The sequence below is a fragment of the Caloenas nicobarica genome, chromosome 3 (genome assembly GCF_036013445.1).
Source record: "Caloenas nicobarica isolate bCalNic1 chromosome 3, bCalNic1.hap1, whole genome shotgun sequence".
NCBI lineage: Eukaryota > Metazoa > Chordata > Aves > Columbiformes > Columbidae > Caloenas > Caloenas nicobarica.
The window spans coordinates 36610342-36632942 of NC_088247.1; the positions used below are offsets into that span (position 1 = coordinate 36610342).

Below are 22601 nucleotides of genomic sequence, written 5' to 3' on the forward strand. Positions count from 1 at the left end.
AAAACAAAGAGACAATGAAGAAACAAGCCAAACATTTTTGGTTAATACTTAACCTGCCGATGGCCCGGTAGGAGAAGTTCCAGTTTGTTTTTGCTTTCATCTCCAAACTGCATTTCTCTTATATCCAAAAAGAAAATCTGCCAAAACCCGAAAGCTAAGAAATGGTCTATTATTCTCATTTCCTGCAATGTTTGGAGTCAGCGATGCCACAGAAACCAGTACACAGACATAAACTGGGTTTGCGAGAGTCTCCCTTAGCAAACGCTACCCAAGCACAGCACACTGCGATGTCGTGGTGAAACTAGGGGGATATCTTGTCACACACGCAATGCTGTCGCAGTGTAAGACACGGCCATCTCCCGTGTGCACATCCGCTTCTGAATATACCAAACCCAAACTCGACCTGAAGTACCATTTGAAATGCCAAGAAGATGTGGGGAGGGGGCAGAGGGAACACGACACAGAATGGATGCGTTAGAGAACAGAAAAAAATATCTTTTAATAAGAGGTATTTGATTATGTGCTCACATTTACGTGCAATTAATATGGTCCAAACAGTCAACTCAAAAGAACAAAGCAGAGGAGATTAAAGGAGAATTTGGCACCGTTAAGTAACACTGTGAAACTAGATAGTTTGAACAGGTGTCTTCATTGGGTTATCTTTTGAAAACTTTATGGAAAAAAGCAAGTTTGAAAAATCAGCTGCTTAAATTCTCTCTCTGCTTCCTGGCAGTTAAAATGGGAATGAGAATAAATACCTCCCTGCATGAGGTATGAGGATTAGTTTGTTTGTGTATATAAATGGGTATTTAAGTATTAACTACCATTTTATTTTTAACACCTTATTGGGACTACTGCATTCCTACCCAAGTTCAGCTTTTGGCAAGAGATTAGGATTGAGTTAAAATGGGAACAGGTGTTTGGAAGATGATATGGCTGTAATAAAAGCACTAACCGAGAAGATGACGGGAAAAATAATTTAAATGTGGCATCCGTTCCTATGCTGTGAAACAGAGCGAGACACCCAAAAGAAAATCACAACAGCTAAGGGATATTTAGGAAAATGTCTTTGCCTACTGTGATTCATTCCCCAGGGGACACAGTCTGAGCAGGGTTGTCCTTTGGTCCCAGGTCATCCTGTTCTTGTACAACCTCATGATGCCTGTTAAAAGGCCAGGCATTCAATAAACAACAGTTTCACTGCTTAATGGTGGTTGGGCAATAAAACATTTTCAAAGCCTCAAAAGGATGTAGGAGTTTAAGGCCACTAGCAGTGAGATTTGAGCTCTTAAATTATATCAGGTATTTTTACAGTGTGGATTTCTGGCCTCTAAGATCCCTATAGCCATTACTAGGTCAAACTGATTTTTATTTCTAGGGATTGAGCACATTCTTTTACCAGCTGCAGTCAGAAGAAAAGCTGAATCCATCCATTTCAAGGCTCAAACTCATGAAAACAGATGTTTTCTTAGTACAAAGAAGAGTAACTGACCTTGAAACTTCATAATAAAAAACAATTTTCACCATTTTTAGAATATCTTTCCCCCAACAATAAGATAATTGAAGATAAAAGCTTTCAAGTGCTTTTTCTGAAAGCAGATTGTGCAAGTTAAACCTGTTTGCATGAAGATGTACTATTAATACCATACAATAGTAACACTAAATAGCAAAAGCTAATAAACCAATGATTTTTAAAAGCAAAGGTTTACAGAGGGAAAGGTGTTGCAAGATGTATGGTGTTTATTATTACTTTGTTTATTGCCATACTTCATGATGGTTTCTTGTAAGAGTAGGACATAATGCACAAAATAAACAAAATTTAACTACGGAGATACAAGCAAGACTCTCCGTGTGCAGCACAGTCCTCAGCTGGGGGACCTCCCAGCACTATTGACTCTCAAAAGTAAAAAGTTAGACTGAGAATATAACAAGAAACTAAAATGGTTGTCTAAACTATATTGAAGTCCCTTACGTCTTTCACTATGAAAAAGCTTTTCTGTGACCTGTGGAACAACTGACTCAAGAATGCAGTAATGTAATTTATGTATGCTAGATGTTTATTTTGCTGGTATGAAATGATTTTTGCATTTTAAGAAGGTTTAATACAATTATCTTTGACCTCAGTACATTTAAGGTGCATCTTTTTTAAGTATTTATTCTCAGTAGTCACCCATGAGAGAATTAGTCTATTAAGTTAGCAAGACAGTAAGGAAGGTTTTAAAATGACAGATGACAGAGAATTATCTCTTTGAAAACAATACTGAAGAAAAGGATTTTGACCTAAGACAAATTCACACGTCCTTTGGATTCTAATGAATTAATCAACAAGAACATGGTTATTCAGAAGCTGAACTTGGCCCTGTACCATTGATTCTGCACATACATTTGAACAGCTCTGAGCAGCTTCATTTAACTCAATTGTCCAGGGGGAGGCAATTATTCATGTGGTGAAGTTCTTATGGGGCTCAAATCTAGACTCACAAATGGCGTATGGATTCCTGCCCCTGACAGGCATCAGATAACTCTAAATACTTGCTCTCTGTTGGGATAGAATTGGAAAATTTTGATGAATACATCAGTTAATGATAATTTCTGAATCTACTGTAAGAAAACAAATTTGACTTCCAAAAGGAAGAGTTGTAGGAGGAACCAAGGAGATTTCAAGATGGAGCCTGACTAATTGATGATACTTGACATGTTATCTGCAATAGCAAGGGACTAAATTTAATGAAACACAAGAGTTTCATGTGGTCCTACCTATAAACCACACCAATTACTGCACATCTACGGGGTAAAAACTGATCATGAAAGCTAGGACAAACATCTGACAGCACAGAAACCAGAGCTAAACCCTTTCTGAAAGAGTCTTTTCGACAGATTCCCATTCCAGCCTGTCAACAGAGAAGCAACAGTGGGAAATGCAAGTTAAGGGTCTGCAAGCAGAGCTCAGACGGACCCCACTCTCTCTGGCACCGGGACAGTAACCTCCACTGCAGGGGCAGGACTGACCGTTTGGGACAATGACCTCTTACATACCCTAGCATCACCAGAAGATGCTGAGTCTCAGAACCCTGATGTCTTTCCTCTCAATAAACCACCACTATAAAATATAGGGAAAAAATGCATAGGCATTTAATAATTCAAAATCAAACCCCTCATTCCAAGCACAGCCTATTTTTTTCCTCGCCAAAGGAAATGTCACAGATTATACAAAGACCCTAGTAGCCTTCACTAATGTATTTCCCCAGAGAAGTATGCATTTATTTAGTGGCAGTTTAAGCAATAAGTAAATGCTCTTGCAAACTCCACCTCCCCACTGTGTTGGCTCAGCTGTTTGCACAGCTGCACAGTCACTGGATAACACAGAAGGAGCAGAGGGAAGAGACAAGGTGACAAGAACAAGAGGCGAGGGGAGGTGGAAGAGCTACCTTAAATTAGATCAAATAGGTTGCTGCTGAATATGAAGCCACTGCCCTCAATACCACAGCAATTGGAGTTAATGTAAAATACTATAAATAAAGCTATAAGCAATGCCATGTGAATGAACACTGAATGGGCATGGTATCAAAATGTCTGGAAATACACCCTGAAAGTAGCGTATCCTGTAAACAGCTTTTCATGTCATTCAGCGTTCTCCAAAGAAGTTGAATAAGCAATACAGAAGGCACCTTTCACTACAACATCATCCTCTGTTACCTGTGAAAGTTCATGCCCGATTTATCATGGAAAATATAGGTAAATGATCTCATTTGTCTTCCCTGACCTCCAAGTGACGCTGCCTAGAAAACCTAGACCTTTCCCCTCTCCAAAGATCTCCATTATTAATTCAAAACTGAGGAAGAGTCTACATCCTTCAAAATGTGAAATGCAAAAAAAGAAAAGCAAACAAACAGAAAAAGCTCAGGCATTTACATTCCTTTAATCGAAGCAACCAAACCCATCTCCCAAGAAAACTCTGTGCACTCTGTCTTCTTCCATCACTCTTACTTATCTACTTCATTTTAAATAAGAACCTAACAGCCCTGAAACTGAGGGCTGTGTGTCCATCATCTACCACAGCAGATATTTACACTGTGATGGAACCAAAGGCCTCAACAAGAAAGAAATTACTGTAAGCAATAGGCATCTCCCTTCACAGACAATTTATGTGTTTCACAAATAAACTGCTCCTCCAGTATGCACCTTCTGCAGCCTCTCCTGTCCACTTTTGCCATGCTTTGATTTAACTTTGAAAATAATCTCCTTGGATCATGCATTGTGCTTTTAATTTTTCAGCCAAGTGCTATGCACGGCTTTTGTCTGTAATAGTAACAGATTGCCCAAGGACACACAGAATGAGTCATGGAAAGAGTCAGGATTTCCTGGCTCTTAATCCGATGCTCAGACAAGGCCTCCTCTCATGTTTCCAATTTTCAGGGGCCAGCAGGTGGGGGGAAGAGAAGAGAAAGGAAGGACAAAAAGATGGAGAGTGACTTTTTTACATAGACAACGAGAAGAAAACCTGCACATCCTCTTTTCCTTCTCAGTTTCAGATAACTGATGTAACAGCAATCGCAAAAGCTGCTGAAGAGCTTAAATCTGTTCTTTTTTTAAAAAATGTAATGTATAGAACAGAGGAAAATATTAACAGGCAGCAAAAAGACAAAAAAAATTTGACATTTCTTAAATCAGAAACAAAATGACCAGTTTGGTCAACAAGCCTGGAAACAGAAAGGAAGGAATTTACATGCTTTCAGGGCAAGGGCATTTGAGAAGCTTGCTCCCAAACAGGAGGGTGGGTAACAGCATTAGCGTATGCCCACCCCAGAACTGTGAAAAAATCTGGAGGTTGTGAACGTGCAAGTAGGTGACGTGAATCAACTCTCACTTGAACACACTTCAAAACCACTCTGTGTGTTACTTAGGAAGCTGGTCCCCTCAAGACCACCTATAATTAGCAAGAGATGAGGAACATTCAAGAAACAAATATAGATCATGCAGAGGTGATGTATCAGCAGTCTGAAAATAATTAATATCCATCCTAATAATGCCGTCTACTCCAAAAGACTGTGTAACACTTTACAAGACCTGTAGTGTCATAAAGGAACAGGAAATTAATTTTTCATCCCCCCAGAAGTAGGCCACCCATCATATTCTGAAAAAGGATCCAAGCAAAAAAACAAATGGATTTTGAGACAAGTTGTACTCATTTATCACTGCAAAGCACAGCTCACGTGTGGGCTTTGGCAGCACTCTGGCTAACTAGCTGAAATGAGAGCCATTAGAAAATAAAATAGATGTTAAAATACTGGTGCCAGCAAAATACATTAACTGCAGTTCCACATACAAGCACACATGTATGGGATATTTAGGAACTGCATGTGTCAGTGGGCTGGAATGAGACTATTTAGAGACTACTACAGGTAACTCAAATTCTATGTATTTTGTTACTGTCTGTATAACAGCACCAGCAAAAAGTCCTGCGTATTCCTGACAAATATTTGCACTCCCAACCTAACCCTGACAGAAGAGACCTAGAGCAACATCTAACAGGTACAGTCAACCCTACACTGTGGAAATAGAGATGGCTTCTTTGAGTCCCTACTCTAATTAAATGATTAACTGCAATGACAGCCATCACCAAGAACAGCAAACTATTTTAGCAGAGAAGGAGAACTAGGTGAGTCAGGGGGTGGCTCTTTCCAGATTCTTAATGAGACACAAGCAGTGAGGAGCACAGCATTAGCTTGTACATTGACAGAGGCCCTGCTGACAACATGGAAAGACTGGGGTACTCAAGGTCCTCTTCGCCTCAGTCTTTACTGGTATGACCAGTCTGCAGGAATCCCAGGCCCCTGAGAGCAGTGGGCAAGTCTGGAATGAGAAGACTTAGCCTTGGTGAAGGAGGACCAGGTTACATTACACTTAAAATGGACATATAGACATAGACAGCAGGAAAAGTGTTGCTAGCAAGTTGAGGGTGGTGATCCTTCACCTCAGCTCAGCACTGGTAAGGTCACATCTGGAGTGCTGGGCCCAGGTTTGGGCTCCCCAGTACAAGAAAGATACGGACTTACTGAGGTGAGGTAAGGACTTACAAAGAGCCACAAAGATGACTAAGGGATTGGAGCATCTTTCCTGTGAGGACAGGCTGAGAGCTAGGACTGTTCCCCCTGGAGAAGAGAAAGTCCAGGTGGGTCACATAATTTTGTATAAATATCTGAAGGGAAGGAGTGAAGACGAGAGAGCCAGACTCTTCCCAGTAGCACCCACTAGCAGGACAAGAGGCAATGAGCACAAATTCCTTCTGAACACAAGAAAATACTTTTTTACTGTGAGGATGGTAGAACACTGGCACAAGTTGCCCAGGGAGGTTGTGGAGTCTCCATCCTCGGAGATATTTAAAACCCAACGGGAAATGGTCCCAGGCAACCTGCTCTAGCTGACTGCTTTAGCAGAGGGTTTGACATCGAGAGGTCACTTCCAACCTCAATGGCTCTGTGACTCTGAAAATATATATATTGCACACATTTTTGAAGTGAACAATCTCTCTCTCTTTTTTTTTTTTTTTTGTGTAAAACCACCAAACTGGACTTCTTCCACTCTGCTCTTTTTTTGAGGGGTTTAGGTGCAGCCCAAATTTCACTTTCTCTCCTGAGTTTGCTCTCTGAGCTTCCTTTCATATACCAACTTCTTTCATTCACTTGAAAGATACTTTAGTCAAATACTGGACAAAAAATACTTCTGAATTAAACATTATCTTGCGGTTTTGGTTGACTTGCTTTGTCGTCTCTTTCCCTCCTCCTTCCCACCCTCTTTTCTTTCCATTACAATATAGTATGAATCTGTCCTTCAGCTCATAGTTCCATGTAATCCATATTATTCTTTTCATGCTTCTCTTTGTCCTTTCCTTTTCTTTGGCTGTTTTTCAGCTATTGAATACTTTCTAGTTTCAGATGAAAATAACAATTAGGTTTTCTTATTATGAGACCTTTTCTTGCGCTGATAAAAATCTTATTCAAAACAAAGCTAGCACAATTTCTTTAACAATGAGATTTTCATGTTCATTGTTCATCTTCTTTTTAGAAAACATTAATGACCTTCAAGGAGAATCAATTTTCCAGCTTCTTTCTTTTTATTCTTTTTCCTGTTTTTTAAATCCAATTTTACCATTGAGGGCAAGTACATATGAAGAAATTATACACTGGAGCCATAGCTCCCTTGAGGTATCACTCTGGATTATTGAAGTATAATTATTATAGCACATTGGTCTGCTCTAAGACTGCCAAAGTACTGTTTAAAACTCATTCCTTAGAGCAAAGCTGCTAAAAAAAATACGCTGTTAAAACATAATTACCTGCAGTATAAAAAAAATAAAATTAGCACTTCATGAAATTCAATGAATGAAAAATAGCATTAGTAGAAATGTAGACAGATGATAATCAATAACATAGTTAGAAATGTGCAAGATTCAGAGTTGAGGATCATAAATGACCGTAAGGTCTGAATGAAATAACCTGAAGTAACTCAAAATTTTGACAGATTTATAAGATAAACACCAAGAACTAGCAAAGACTGAAACCAGGAACTTAACATTTCTGCATGAAAACCTTGAATTCAATTGAACTGAGTTAGTGAATAAAAGAAAACTGAAAAAAAAAATGTTTGTCTCAGACTTTAAAAATAACCTTTCTCCTGGACTTCTCACACTGAAACCCTTACTGCTTGACAGACAATTTAAACAGTATTTTTTATTCACTTTGAGCATTTGCCACATTTCACTCATTTTCTATCCCGAGTTTAAGCATTTTATACAAAATGCTGTTGGACTGCATAGGCAAACTCAAAAAAGACTAATTCCAAAACAGATTTTGATCCCCCAAACCTTTATATTCCTTAGTAAGCCAAATTAAATGAGCATTGTTGTTTGCATGTGCAAGGATTACTTTTATAATGTGACTGATCCTAGCTACCTTTAATTATTTAAAATAATACATTTTTCTTTAGCTGACTTATTGTAAAGTAGGCTTTCTAGTCTTTAAATCTCAGAGATCATTCCAAATACCTCATTTTTCACATTACATACATTTTACGCACATAGACACATGTCCACTGTGTATTGCACAAAGTCCAAATGAATTAAAAAAATGCTTTGCACTTTTCCCTTTGTTTTATTACTCTGGCTGATCTTCTCTTTGCAACTATAAAACAAAAAGCCTGTTTAGAAGACAGCCAGACTAAAATACAAAAGGAAAGAAAAGCACAGACCTTGAACACCAGGAGTAAAATTAAATTAGTTAACTGCTAGAAGCATGAAGCATTAATGAAATAGAACTACAGAATTTTCCCCTTATGAGGAACATTTATTCAGTGTTAATTAAATTCTTTTATTTAAAATCTATACTTACCCAAGCATAAAAATATTACATCATATCAATAACCGCAGAGTGTAAGCAAGTACTACACTGTAAGCACCTTTTTCCCCATCTAGTGGAGTGAAGCCTTTAAATCATTTATACTGTTTGAAATCTTGAAAGAAATAACAAAAAAACAACAGAAAACCCTCTGCATGAACCAGCAGCCACAATTATTAATTCACTTGTCTAACAAATAGCTATCAGAGACTAGCTCCACGCATTTGCTTGCACAGTGGACAAGCAATAGCGTTAATGAGGAACTTTCAGAGACTGCAATAATTATTTCTCTACAACATATCGAGCTGGCTGGTTTATTCATTTGCAGTCCAGTTCTGCACCACTGAAGCCAAAGAGAGTTTTGACATAAGCTTCAATAGGTCCAGGTCCCTGCCTACGATGCTGAGCTATCATCACAAACGCTGCAGGTGCATTTCTATAATACAACACAAACCAATTAAAGCAAAGCTGCAGCTGCTAAGGGACCACATCTAGCATTTTTAAGCTTACAGGATGAGAAACAGGCTCCTAAATGTTCAAGTGGACACCCTAAATAGATTGCCTGACTTTCAAAACCACTCAGTATTTGTTCATTTGAATGGAAACTCGAGGTAATCCAAAGGAGCAGCAATTTTTATTTGAATAGCCTAAAGTGCACTGGCAAGTCACTTTTGCATAAACAGAGAAGCATGTGAGACTCAGACAATGCCTTTGCATGAAATTCTTTTTCCTGTGAGTTGCATCTTCTTCAACATTATTACTTTGCTGTAAAAAAATATTCTAGGTTGTTTTAAGAATTATTTTGGAAGATTTAATGAGGCACTCGGTTGTTTTGCAAGTTACCTGAATGCAGGTTGGGAAAGGGTCCAATAGCAACATTTTCAGGTGTTAGCATTTGCACTTTAACGAGTATCAGTATCGGTACTGTTGTAAAAGTGCCACACTTGACTTCTGTATTGTTTTCTATCAGGAATGCATGCTTTGACTTGACAGGAAAGGCTGACATAAAATGATTAGCTAATGCGTGTCACCAGGGTTTTCTTCAGCTTCTGAGCTACACTTAAAAATATGTAAACAGCGTCTTACTTTTGACAGTTCATTTTAACTAAATTACAGGAGCACAGTAATTTCCAGGTGGAATTGGAGCTCTGCTTCATCTAAATCTAGTGTTGTGAATATAACCTTGTGGAATGCTAGAGTCCTCAGAAGACGGTCCAAAAACCAGAAAAATAGGAGAATGGTGTCCTCCCAAACTCCTCACGCAGGAGTAGCTTAAAAAAAGGTAGAACAAGATTCAGTAGCTCTTTCAAAATCAATGTCAGCATTAAGCCATATAGCTCAGCATTTCTTATTTGCATACATCAAAATTCCATTTCATTTCAAATCTTGCCAAATTTTGGCCTCACCAGCATCTCCTAGTAGGGTTCTGAGCAGCAGTTCACTGCTGGACCAGCAGAGTACTTCACAAATTACAGTTCTCCAATAGCATCAGCACTTGAGCAGAGAAAACTTTATCTGAAATTCCTATTTACTTATACAGTTAAATTTCAGCCCCTGAGGATTTATTAGCTATATGGCATGTCACATGAACTCAATTTTTTTTGCTGTTGAATTTCTTCTCAAAGAATTCTAGGTCAAACATTTCAAAGTGAAAAGAATTCTTAACCTTTTTCACTGGTACCGAGATTGAGTCCAGATTTTAGAAAGAACACTACACAAGAGGGAAAAACAGGTAGAAAATAAAGAGTAGAAGAGGAGAGTAAAAACTTACAGAACAGAACACAGTTTTACAGACAGTCACATTCTAAGTATCACCTTAAAACAGAAAAAACCAGTCACTTAGTGGAATATACCACCAAGATAACAATGCAGAATAGACAATTTTGATTAATTTAACTAGTCACTAGATGCTGCTCCATAAAAATGCAGCTGAAAACGCATTTCCTTTCTGTGGAAGCAAAGAATGCAACCTGAAATACGAAGGTTTCTGTGTGTTCAGCAAACTTTTGATTCTACTTTGTCAAAAAGAAGGATATAAAGCCCTGTTGTTCCCTTCCCGGCCTCAGTTTTTCCGCTTTTCCTAAAAAGAGACAAATTCAATCAGATAACTGTAAGTACTAAAAGTTAGTTTCTAACCAGATAAAAGGTATAAGAGAATTACAGGGCTGTCTGCTCATAAATGGTACAGAAACAATGTAAAATGGTATCTAATAGAAATAGGAAGGTAGTATCAGTGCAAAAAACCCAAAGTGGTCAACAAAGAGGAAAACAAGGCAGTCCTAGAATGTAATTTCTGAAAAGCTGGCAGATGATGAATGGAATGAAAAAATGAAGAATAAGCAGTAGGCTCTGTGGTGAGTTAAAAAACCAGCTATCATGACTAGCTAACACATTTCTTTTTTAATTCGGTGGGACATCTATATACGAAAATAGAAAATGTGTCAAAGACTGAAGCACCAACAGCAAGGAGAACTTCTATCTAAAACTGAATTATGCAGGCAAATGGTTATTGATAAGAACCAGAACTAGGGTCAGTAGTACTAGTCACAGAAAGTCAGAACATCTGAATAGCACAATGTTCAGTCATTTTAGGGTCATATTTAGGAATGCCAGGCATTCCAGAAGAACTTGGAAATGGACCAAGCAGCCAAAATAGTCAATAAGATTAAAATAACATCTTCACTTGCACAAGTTTGCAGGCAAGACTCTTTTTCATGTAGCCAAGGTGCTTAATACTCATTTTTTCTTCTATTTGCCATATAAAATTCAAGCTCATTAAAAGCAATAGGAGGAATATAGCTCCCTGATCTGTTTCATCAATTCACAATGCCACGGCTCACAAAAATAATGAAGACTGGGAACTGGCATTTTAAAATAGTCTCTTTCTCTATAGACTATGCTTTTACAGTTTACATGAGTGATATGGGAATTATATTCTTACTTTTTTTTTTTCCATAAGGCAGAATCACTTCCTATTTTACTTGTCAAGCTGCCAGGAGACAGATAAAGAAACATTAACCAGAACACCTGGCGAAAGCCCAAGCAGCAATCACATTCTGCCCACCCAACACTCCTGTGATCTCACTTGGCTGCGGCATCTTCAAATTCCTGCAAGTTTTTCTGCATACTGTTAAATGGTTGCTGGGTTTCACCCCAAGGCATAACAGCTTTCTGTTAAAACTAAATGGTCTCTGTATTTCAGAAGGCTGTGTTAATGCTTATGCACCCTTTTGCCCTTCTCTTTCTTTTTCCTGTAGGAGTATTCCAAATGTTATTTTGGGGGCAGTATAAAATGCACACGCTAAGATACCTCCTCACACACCCATGTCTAGAACAGCTTCCTTGAATTCAAAAGTAGAGGCGCTATAGTACAAATGAATATTCACACAGCTGATTTTTTTTTTTTTTTTACAGGTCAAAGCAGCAAGCTTTTTTGGAGATGATGGAAATAATCCTGCCCTTTTTGTGGTCTATCAGAACCGTGCTGGTGTACATCAATGGGAACAGCACCAGCCTACTGAAAGAGTAGCTGGTCCATCTTATCTCCTACCCTTCCCTGCAGGTCTTTCCTGCCTCTGGACAGACAGTGATCTGACCTGTTTCCCCACGTCACGTTTCTGCCTGTTCTAGCTTTCCGAAAATCCAAACCTAAAGTTTTCTTCCTTAACGAGCAAGAGCTTTCAAACACAACCATTTGTCATCAGCCACCACCCCCAGATCAAAGACCTATGATTTAAGCACAGAGATTTAGAGCACCCTCCTCTCTTACTGACATCGCAACAGAATGATGGACTTCTGCTTCTGAGGGAAGGCAAACTACGTTTCTCACTGGAGGCATTACTGACTTCTTCACCAAAAGATCCATTCCAGACTCATTTTCAACTGACAATAAAAAAATGAGAACTTAACAATCCCCTTCCTTTTCATCCACCGTGTACTTTATCATAGTCAAGTCATCGATTCAATTATTATGCTCTGGCTTTGCAGACTTCTGTATATTTGTCCATTTGTCTCCTTGAAGGCATCATTACCATTTCCAACATATAACACTCCTGAACTGCTCTGAGTGCCTTGGCAAGTTGCCCCATCTGCTAATGCAATGCTAGGATTCAGCGACATCTTCCTTTGGGATGCCCCAAAATTTTGTTATTTGTGATAACATCATACCTATTCCAGCCTACAGCTGCAATCCAATAGGGTTGAGGCCATCTATTTTTGAAGCACCTGTAAACCTACTAAAAAGCACCCTTACAAATACATCTTTTTCTTTTTCTGCAGAGCTTTCTGGACTTCATTAGTAGCTTCAAAGCCTCCATCCAGACTCTTAAGGGAAATGAACAATGTCGTAGCTTTCCATAACACCACCCATTCACAAAGCACACAGCATAACAACATGAAACTTTAAGGAAAAATTTCCATTATAGAATCATTGCTATCCAATGACTCAGTGTTATTTTCAGAGCAACAGCTGGCTCTCTAGCTCTCTGCAGCTGGTAACAAGATTTCTGTACCTTGTTGGGTAGAAGGTTGAAACTTACTCCTCACATAACTCAGTCTATTAATTATGACCTGGACAGAGCTAAGACTAGCTTAGAGAAATGAAGGTTTTGGAGGGAAGCAGCCCTAAAGAGATAAATTACCTACAAAGCATGTTGGACATGTACAGCACTATTTGGTTTTCCATATGCCTAAATATTTCTCTTGAGCAGAGCCTGTTTCTCAGTTACAAAGGCAACAGCCTCAGCAAATAAACAGAAATGGATGTTCTAAAAGTGTATCATGCCTCTCATAAGACTTTTCTTTATGTTTATGTTCAGGTAGATAAAACATGGGTATTTGTCTGGTCTCTTTCCATAACACACTCACAGTGTGGTGCCTGTTGATAAAGAACACAGACTTTTGGTTTGTGTTTAATAGCACACTGTGGACACAAGTAATGGATAATTAGGATGTAACGGCTACGCTCTTAGATTTCAAAATGACTTGGGAAAAGCAGAACATTCACAATAGAAGCAAACAGGAAATAAAATGAGTGGTATCAATCAGGCGGTTTTATCCCTAATTAGTTCTGTCTTCGCCCCTTTCAAGCGGTTGATAACATGGGCTATATCAGACTATCTAAACTGGATTTCTACAATCAATTGTACATTCACATCTAAATGGTAAATGAGATATTTGAGCATGTTTTTCTAAGAAAACTGCTATTAAAAGTATTACCAGATGCTGATGTTACAGGTGGCTGTTTCTGCATTCTCAGCAGAGGGAACTGCATGCAAATGAGTTGATTCCTCCAGCAGATCTTTCCTCTCACGGACTGTATTTCCAGAGGAGGCACTTGCCTGTGTGCTACATGGACGCTGCTTCTCGCTAGGAGCTCGCGGGGTTTTCGTAATTAAATCTAATTCTGTTTAGGATATGCCTAGGTTCACTCTGTCTGATTTCTTCTCTGTTGGAGAACTGTCTTGGAGGAAAAGAAGCATTTAGTTCTTCTGAGAAACTGATGACAAATTTTGAATCTCGGCCTATGGCCACTGCTGTCAAGGTCCTGACTCCACATCACTGAGCACTGAAGTAACCATAAAATTCTGTGCTTCCACAAATAAGCTCAGCCTGCATTATTCCCACTCATAGATGCAGTTTAGATTTAAATGCCATTGATTTTGTTCTGTTTCAGGCCAATATAAACGGGCAGCTCCTTTCCATTAGAGGAAATGTAGCCCTGCCACATATTAGATAAGCGAGACAATACCTTCCCATCAGCATCTCCAAAGCAGCACCAGGTATCACAAAACCATAGTCTAGACATGAGAATCTATGCTGCAGATATGTATGCTCCATATATGTGACACATAAGGAGGTACAGGACAGTGCTCGATATGCTCCTGCACGTGCAGTTCTCAGCTAGGAGACATGTCTTGATAAAGTGTATGCAAAATCAGTAGTATGGACCATTTTTGGTACAATAAAGGTTCAATAAAGACTTCAAAATACTAACTATAGGTCAAGAAAAAAACTTGTTTCATTTCAGCCTTAAGTCCTGAACCCAATGTTTAAAGGAGTTGACAGTCTCCATGTTCAAGAAATACAACTGAGCACTTTAGAGATACTTTTAAAAGAAAGCTTACAGTGAACACTGAATAAGATAACCTGGGTGGCATAATAAAAATTAACTTAATGAAGGATAATTCTGTAGCAGACAAGAAAAACAAGACAATAATGTCTTAATTGAACCTAGAAATCTCTATCATTCTGCAAAGAAGTATTCAGATTTGTCTTTGAAATACTAACTCTCTTAATATCACTTGCTCTTGTCAGTATTTGCTCAATGTAATTTTATAACTTCTTTCCTAGTCATTCTGCAGTGTTTCAACAGATTTATTATGACTTAGTAAATGCAGGCAAACACAAACAAAACCTCATGATATACACGTTATAACTTCTTTTATTTTAAAGTCAATGAAATATTTGTATTCATATTTTTACAAAAAACTACATCTGCTTTCCAAGGACTACATAAGGCTTGGGTATTTGCCATTTAAAGTAACTTGTTTGAAATCAAACTTAAAAACTTCCACATAATCATCACAATAAACCAGAGAATTAATCCATTCTATGTCATCCTGGTAAACTATCCGAATTAGTCAAAACTAGAAAAAGCACATAGGAGGCACTTTTATCCTAATCTGCAAAAATCAAAACACCCAAAAGAGGCTGACACTAACTACGCTTGGGTTCCTCACTGTAGTTTACATTTTGTAAAACCAGTCAGCCAAGGGAAACAAAAATGACTGTATTTCAACAGAGACTGCAATGTATTTGCAGTGGTTTCTCCATATCACCTTCAATGTTCATTCAGAAGTTTCTGAGACCTAAGCAGTCTGCAAACTTCAGGGAAATATTACAAAGCCTGTAATTCTAAAAAAAAAAAAAATTCTATGGTATTTAGCAACTCATTGTTGCCTATAAAATATTACAAAATATACATATTTAAATCTATAATTCATTTTGTGGGAGAACCTCAGTAAGAAAGTAATATAAATTTTAAAAAATGTTTAAAAATATAGTAAGCTATTTTACTGCATAAATGGATTTATTTTTTCCTTTCTAGGATAGTTTAATAAAATACACAATATTTTTAAAGCCATTCCTCGATGTTTTCATTTCTTATATCACTATTTCCCAAATAATTTTGAGCCAGAGTAGCTCCTTGTCCTGTCTTTGCTGCTGTTTGACTCTGCTCTAAAGGAGTGGAGTCCAACTTCAAACAGTTTGTGCAAATTCTCCAGCTACAAATGCCCAGAAGGGAACAAAAGAAGGAGCTGAGCTGAACAGATTTTTCTAAATTGTACTCAGCTGTTTGCTTCAGAAAGGATTGTCAGAAAACACAGGTGCATCTGCAAGTGTCATCTATCTTCAGCTAACTTCTTTTTTACATAAACAAGTTTGAAAGTGCTTTATATATATACACACATACAAAATAAAAGTATCAATATAAAAAAAACACTGAATATCAAGGCACGCTTTAGTTCAGATCATGTGTAGACCTGAGAAACAGCAGTGATTTTGTATTTTGCCTTCCATGAATATTTTGAGTATTTTTGATACGCTTATACTAGAGCCATTACACTATAATGAATACCGTATTTATTCATTCTTATGTTTCCTGAGCACCTTGCTACTTCATATCTATAAACCAGTCACTTTGAGGACATTTTCTGCACTTGATTAAAATACTTTAAATGCTAGAGAACTTGACAGGCTGCTCTACGAGAAACTTTTTTTTTTTTTTAGGAAGGTAACTACAAACGAGTTTTTCCTTCAGGGACACCTCTAGGAATGCTTATTGCAACAACAGAAAGAACACTTTTTGTTTTTTCTTAAACACTGGCTCTACTTCCCTTAACTGAAGTGGATAGTGTGCTGATAAGCTACCGGTGGCACTGGGAGCAGCACCAAAGAATATCAAGGGCTATTTCAAACACAATTTTGAAACTGCTTGGCAGTTCATAATCACAATCTTCTTTCAATTTCATGCAACTGTAAAAGTTAAAATAAAACCATGATCTGTTTAACTCTGAGAACTCTTTTTACAGTCTGTGGCCTTATGAATGGTGCCTCAATATGGAAAGTAAAATGCCTGCTTTCCCACAATAACAGCAGTGAGAGAGAGAATGTGCTGAAGAGACCCATATATCATCATAAGAATTCAATATCCAGGACATTTTCTTTTCACTGAGCTTGAATTCAGAGAAAGAAGAGATAAGGTTAGCAAAACACAGCAGAGATTACTTGTCACTTTAAAGCATCTCCCTGTGTTAACTGTTCTGTATTGTAGGGTCTAAAGTACCAACACATCCTCCCAGACCGCGCTGAGAAGTAGCAGCTGAACGGTTCAGTGATAAAGTACATAATAACTCAACTGGGTGCTGGCTACAAGTGCTTGCAAGTATTAAGAATAATATACAAAGTCAAGCCCAAGCGCTCCTAAAGCAAAGGGCTGACAGCTGAGGTGGGTGTAGAGCCAGAGAGATGCAGGATGTAATAAGGTAACACAGGTTTCTGTAGAGGGTAACAGATCAGCAAAACAATGCTCGGAGCAAAAGCAAGCTAAGAAATTTTTTAATCTTTTCTAGTAGCCAACTCCTCTCTTCCTTCTTACTGCTTTCTGCATTGTTCCAGGATAAATATTAGATACCTCAGTCAATCCTATTCCCTTGATCCAAGACATCCTCAGGATAGGTGAGGGATTACAAGCCTGGGAAGGTGAAAGTCAGGGCTGCAAATCCATGTTATCCAGTAAACCTGGAGGCAGACATCTACCAGCAAGAATTTGTCTACCCAGCTTTGGTACTTCAAGAGCTTTCAGGCTCAGGCTTGCTAAGATTTAACTCTCTACAGACAACCTAGCACCTAGGATCAACAGCCTGGGATGCTTAAAGCTGGCTGCAGTGAGCACCGAACCCCTTAAAGCCGGCAGAGAGCTATGTAACAGTCTGATGCTGCTCCAGCAACATAAATCACACTGAAAGATCTTCACAGGGTCGAAACGGAACTGAAAAGTGATTTCAAACACTATGTTACTAAGCGGTAGCACACTGTTGGAAAATAAAATGTAATTTATGTCTCAGCACAGATATGGAGTCTGTTAAGCCAGTCCCAAAGAGCCCTTCTAGAGCACAAAGCAGAACAGAGTTTATTACAGAGATGATTAGCGACTAAGCGTATTTCCTTCGTGTGCTTTTTACAACTGAAAAATCAACTAACGCATATGGATACCAACTGAAATTTTGGCTTGTAAACACTGCAATGTTGTAATATAACAGAGAGACAGAGTAAATACATTCTCAAACAATACAGAGGTATGGCTGAGATAATTTTTGTCTACCTAATTACAAACAATCGGATGTTTTAAAGCTATACGGATACAATCTCAGGAGTTAAACTATAATTTTTAGATCACTACTTATACAGCTGCCTGTTAGATGAATTTTAAAATACTGTATCAGAGCATAAAAAAATGCGCCAGTGGAAACCAGTGGTCCATCTCGGTGCACACTGCAAGTCCAACAGTGGGAATACTTACGAAAGGAGAAAACTCCAGCATTTTCTGGGGTCGTTCCCCTTCTAACTCCCCTGGCATTCAGCTGGGAGAGCCTGGCCTCCTGTAGAACAAGACTGCCACGTGTGGATAACAGGAAATGCTGTGATTCTTTTCACTTCAAATACAACGATTATTGTAACACAGATTTTTTTTTTCTAGACCATTGTATGTTTACTACAAAAGAAAACAAAACTAGTTTTTGTCATTTTGCTATTGCTCTGTTAAGACACATGAAATACCAGTTTTCAATTAGTGCCCTTTTATTATTCCCTGTTTGGCTCACAGTCCTCAGTATTTTGGATGCAGAGGGATGTTATGCTCAGGCAATTGCACAATTTAATAGTCAAACTCTATGTAGATCTTGCCAACTTTTTCCAAGAAAAATACAGAAAAATTAGGACATATAAGTCTAATATTTGCTGTACAGAAAGTGAACAAGAGTAGAAAGAAGCAAGCTAGAAAAAACCTGATAAGGCTGACAGCTCATTGTAAAGCAACAGTGAAAAGCTCACACAAACTTTGTTTCTGCTTTATGGATTCCCAAACTGAGATCCAAACAAGATTCACAAGGATAAAAATAAATAAAACAATATTTTCCTGGACAGTGTTTGCCCTCCAGGACAAACATTTGGTGATATTGACTGTCTGGCAAGGAGAGTGAAATTTGGAGCCAAAAGTTTATCAAAATAGCTATTTTTCTTTCCTCCCACTTGGTAAGATATAACATTATCTTATCAGAGCAGGCTTCAGAACTTGGGCTTTTTGAAAACTTTCAATTTTTGCCCTTCTTGTTGCTGTGAGGGCACAAACACTGGCAAACAGCTCAAAATGTTGTGTTGTTGCACCAGGGGAGGTTTAGGTTGGATATTAGGAAAAATTTATCCAAGAAACGGGTTGGAACAGGCTGCCCAGGGAAGTGGAGGAGTCACCATCCCTGGAGGTATTTAAAAGACATATAGATGAGGTTCTTATTGACATGGTTTAGCGGTGGACTTGGCAGTGCCAGGTTAATGGTTGGACTCAATGATCTTAAAGGTCTTTTTCCAACCAAAACGATCCTATGATTCTATGATTTTTAGCCTGTTCGCAACCAAGACTGGACATTGCCACCTCACCTACTTTGGCACACAGGCAGGCAGACTAAAATCTGTGCCAGCCAGTGCTGGACACCACCGTCCCTCACAGTACTTCAGCTCAGCAAAGCACCACAACGTTTGCTTTCAGTGGTTCCTCCAAAATTTGAGTTTGAAAGGCTGCGGTCAGACGGTCTCCATGGGATGCACGGGGCCTTCCCGCCCCACAGCTGACATAACCCTACCCCTGACTGGCTTACAGGCCACGCATGGTGAGCTGCTAGAGAGATGGTTCACTTCCAGAGACAGCCTCACCAAGCTAAAATGACCCAGAAGCAACCAAACACAATCACGGAGAGTCTGACAAGGAAAAAAAAAAGTTCGGTGTTTTGCGCACTGAGGTAAAAACCCTTCCCGAGTTGACCGATTTGTATCTGCCCCAGTTGACAGTCATTTCTGCACAAGCTGACCACTTCTCTACGCAGATACACAAATAAAAGGAAAACCTAAGTGCACAACCAGGGATCGAGTACACACAGAAACAAGACAGGTCATACAGCCTCAGCATTCAAGAAGAGGCTCCTATTTAATCTATCAGGGGTAAAGCAGAGAAGACTTTGTCACAGATTACTGGACGAGAAATACATCCTCCTGCATTAGACAACCAAAACATTCACTTCTTAATAGGAAACATGGACTATTCCACTGCATGGATAACTAGTACTGGCCAGTCCTCCAAACTTGTAATTTTTATGATCTCAATCTGCCAGCACCCAGGAGATTCTTCAATTCTATGGCCTCTAAATGTACAACCCAATAACAATTCTGACCTTGGGTATTAAAATAACATGTTGAAACAATCAATGGCTGCTGCCGTACCCGAGAGTCCACCGTTCACAGATCCCCTTGTGTTTCCAAGTATGCAAGATGCAAAGGGAGCAGACAAAGCAAGTGCATACTTATTTCCTAACATCTAGAAATGTTTTCAGTAGTTGTACATCAGTGTAGCTCTATTAAAATCATGTACTTGATTTTGGTTTATGACCATGTTCTTTCTGGCTCCAAAATTCTACAATAAGGTTATTTTTCAGTAAACATAATTCAGGAACACTAATTAAATGTGCCTTAACTACAAACTGTGAGTATGGACAAACAGAAGCTACCGGATTTCATGCTATAAACTGTTTAGGACACTCAGTCTCTCTAAGATGATGATTCTTCTGCAGCTGTCAAAACAAACACATATTCAGGTATGCTTACTACTCAGCAGCTGGTTACTTTAGATTTGCAAGGGAAGACAGAAGCATCATAGAAAGGTGGAGTTGATATGCATATCATCATGAATTGAGATGTCTGGGTATTTCATTTGTAAAAATTGTTATGTCTTCTGACATATCATAAATACAAATCACAATTTAACACGCCCGCAACAATGTTTCCTTAGGAAAATTCCTGTGACTGCTGACAACTTCAGCAGCAACATATAGAACACTGTCCAGAACACTGGAAGAAACTGTGAATGCTTCACTCCTAATTTTACAGGTTTTCACCACTGGCAATCTTTATTTTTAGCTGAGGATCTTTTTTTTCTGAAGCCAAGAAGATTTGATATCATTATTTTAGCTACTCCAGCCTAAGTTTGATGAAATTTCTCTAAATATCTAATTTAATTTAAACAGTGATTCACTGTTTAGAAATCCAGTGATATTCCCTGCTTTGGTCTACATTTAATACAATTGAAAGAAACTAAGCACTACAAGTTCTCCATTGCTATATTTAATATAATAGAGAGTCATGCAACTACAGAAGATAAACCTTTACTCTGAAAGGGTTTATAGGCCCCAGTGAGCTTTCTTTTTCCTAGAAGTAACACCTTTATACTGAAATAGCTGCTGTTCCTTACCTGAAAAGAGTTCATGCATCGAAGTGAAGGTGGCAGAGAGCTGGTGCTCAAACCCAGTATCAGCAGTAATTCCAAACATGTTTCTGATGGAAACTTTAAAGGATGAACTCCAATGTCATTTTCCCACATATCAGCAAGGCTATACAGTTAAAAACAAACAAACAAAAACCCCACAACTTTTTAATTCTCTTAAAATATATCTAAAATTCAAATTTCAAATAAATATTAGAATGTGTTACAGTATTGTGATAAAAGATTCTCTTCACATTTTCCCTGTAAAAGTCACGGATAACTGTGTTTTACCAGAAACATAAGGTACATTTAAAGTACTTTATCTGTACCACTAATCTTACATAAAGATACACAATGCGAAAGGAAAACCTAGCATACATTAGAACAACCTGCTCATATTTCTAATTCAAAGTTTGAATATTTCTGAACCAAATCTCACCTGCCACTGGCAATTTCCCATCATGTAGCGTTTTTATATATATTCTACATAGAACATAATGCCTCCACTTTTTATTTTGTTTCCAGTAAGAAAAACGTTCTTTCACTTCTGGGAAGACAGGAGGTCAGGTGTGATTTTCAAAATTGATGTTTATGATGCTCTCAGTGGAACCTTACGAACAGTTTATACCAAGCAAACTCAATCCTATTTCATTTTATACAGCTTTCTGCTTCAGATGCATTAAAAGAATTAAGATATTCTGAAAGGACATTTCTATAAATTGTTCCCACTACTACATGTTGAAGAAGGATGTGGACAGACAGTTTAGAAGGGTGTGTTACAACAGGACAAGGGGTAACGGTTTTAAACTAAAAGAGGGGATATTCAGACAAGACATGAGGAAGAAATTTTTTACAATGAAGGTGGTGAAACACTAGAACAGGTTCCCCAGAGAGGTGGTAGATGCCCCATCCCTGGAGACATTCAAGGCCAGGCTGGACAGGGCCCTGAGCAACCTGATCTAGTTGCAGATGTCCCTGCTCATGGCCCAGGGATTGGACTAGGTGACCTTCGAAGGCCCCTTCCAATCCAGACTGTTCTATGACTCTATGATTCTATTCCTTTCTAGGTTTTTGTTCAACATTTTTTACAATCCTGTCTGGTGATACAGGCAAATTCAGGTGAAGCTGGCAAAATTGGGGCTTTCGATTTTTCAGAAATCAGCAAGTCTAAACAAAGCACTGTGCAGGCACCTTCAAACACAGCTCGAGAGTTTGGAGACTGGAGGTGATATGCTAAGGTTCTGCGTCTTGGCAAGGTGTTTCCACAGATCAACACCTTCTCTGAAAAGAAACTTTTCAAAACTCCAAGCAGTATTCAAAACATCACAGCTTACTTCAGTACCCTGATTCTGTTCTTGTATTTTGACTTGAGGATTTTTTGGAGCTGCCTCCTCATTTTGAAGTTCAACTCTTACAGCCCTGACACTGCACTTTTTTTGTGACTGTTGGTTTATTTAGGGGAAAGACTGTTTGCATAAAGACATCTAGCCTAATTATATTGCAATTCCTGTTTATTAATGGCTCAGTTATTAGTATTTCCTGAAACAATTTCAGTGTTTTCCCTTATTACAAACAAATCTTGCACGTCCTAGCACTTACTGCTTCATGAACACTCATGT

At 38.4% G+C, this 22601-nt stretch overlaps 1 protein-coding gene across 2 annotated transcripts in view; it reads right to left on the reverse strand.

Annotated features, from left to right (window-relative positions):
* Nucleotides 1-22601, reverse strand: part of UBE3D (ubiquitin protein ligase E3D) — an 82309-nt gene that overhangs the window by 13683 nt on the left and 46025 nt on the right. Inside the window, exon 9 of one of the 2 annotated variants that reach the window (XM_065631298.1) lies at nucleotides 20971-21109. The exons of the other annotated variant lie outside the window; for it this stretch is intronic. Coding sequence (XP_065487370.1) covers nucleotides 20971-21109 — 139 coding nt within the window. The remainder of the gene's footprint in view (nucleotides 1-20970; nucleotides 21110-22601) is intronic. 2 annotated transcript variants of the gene reach the window in all.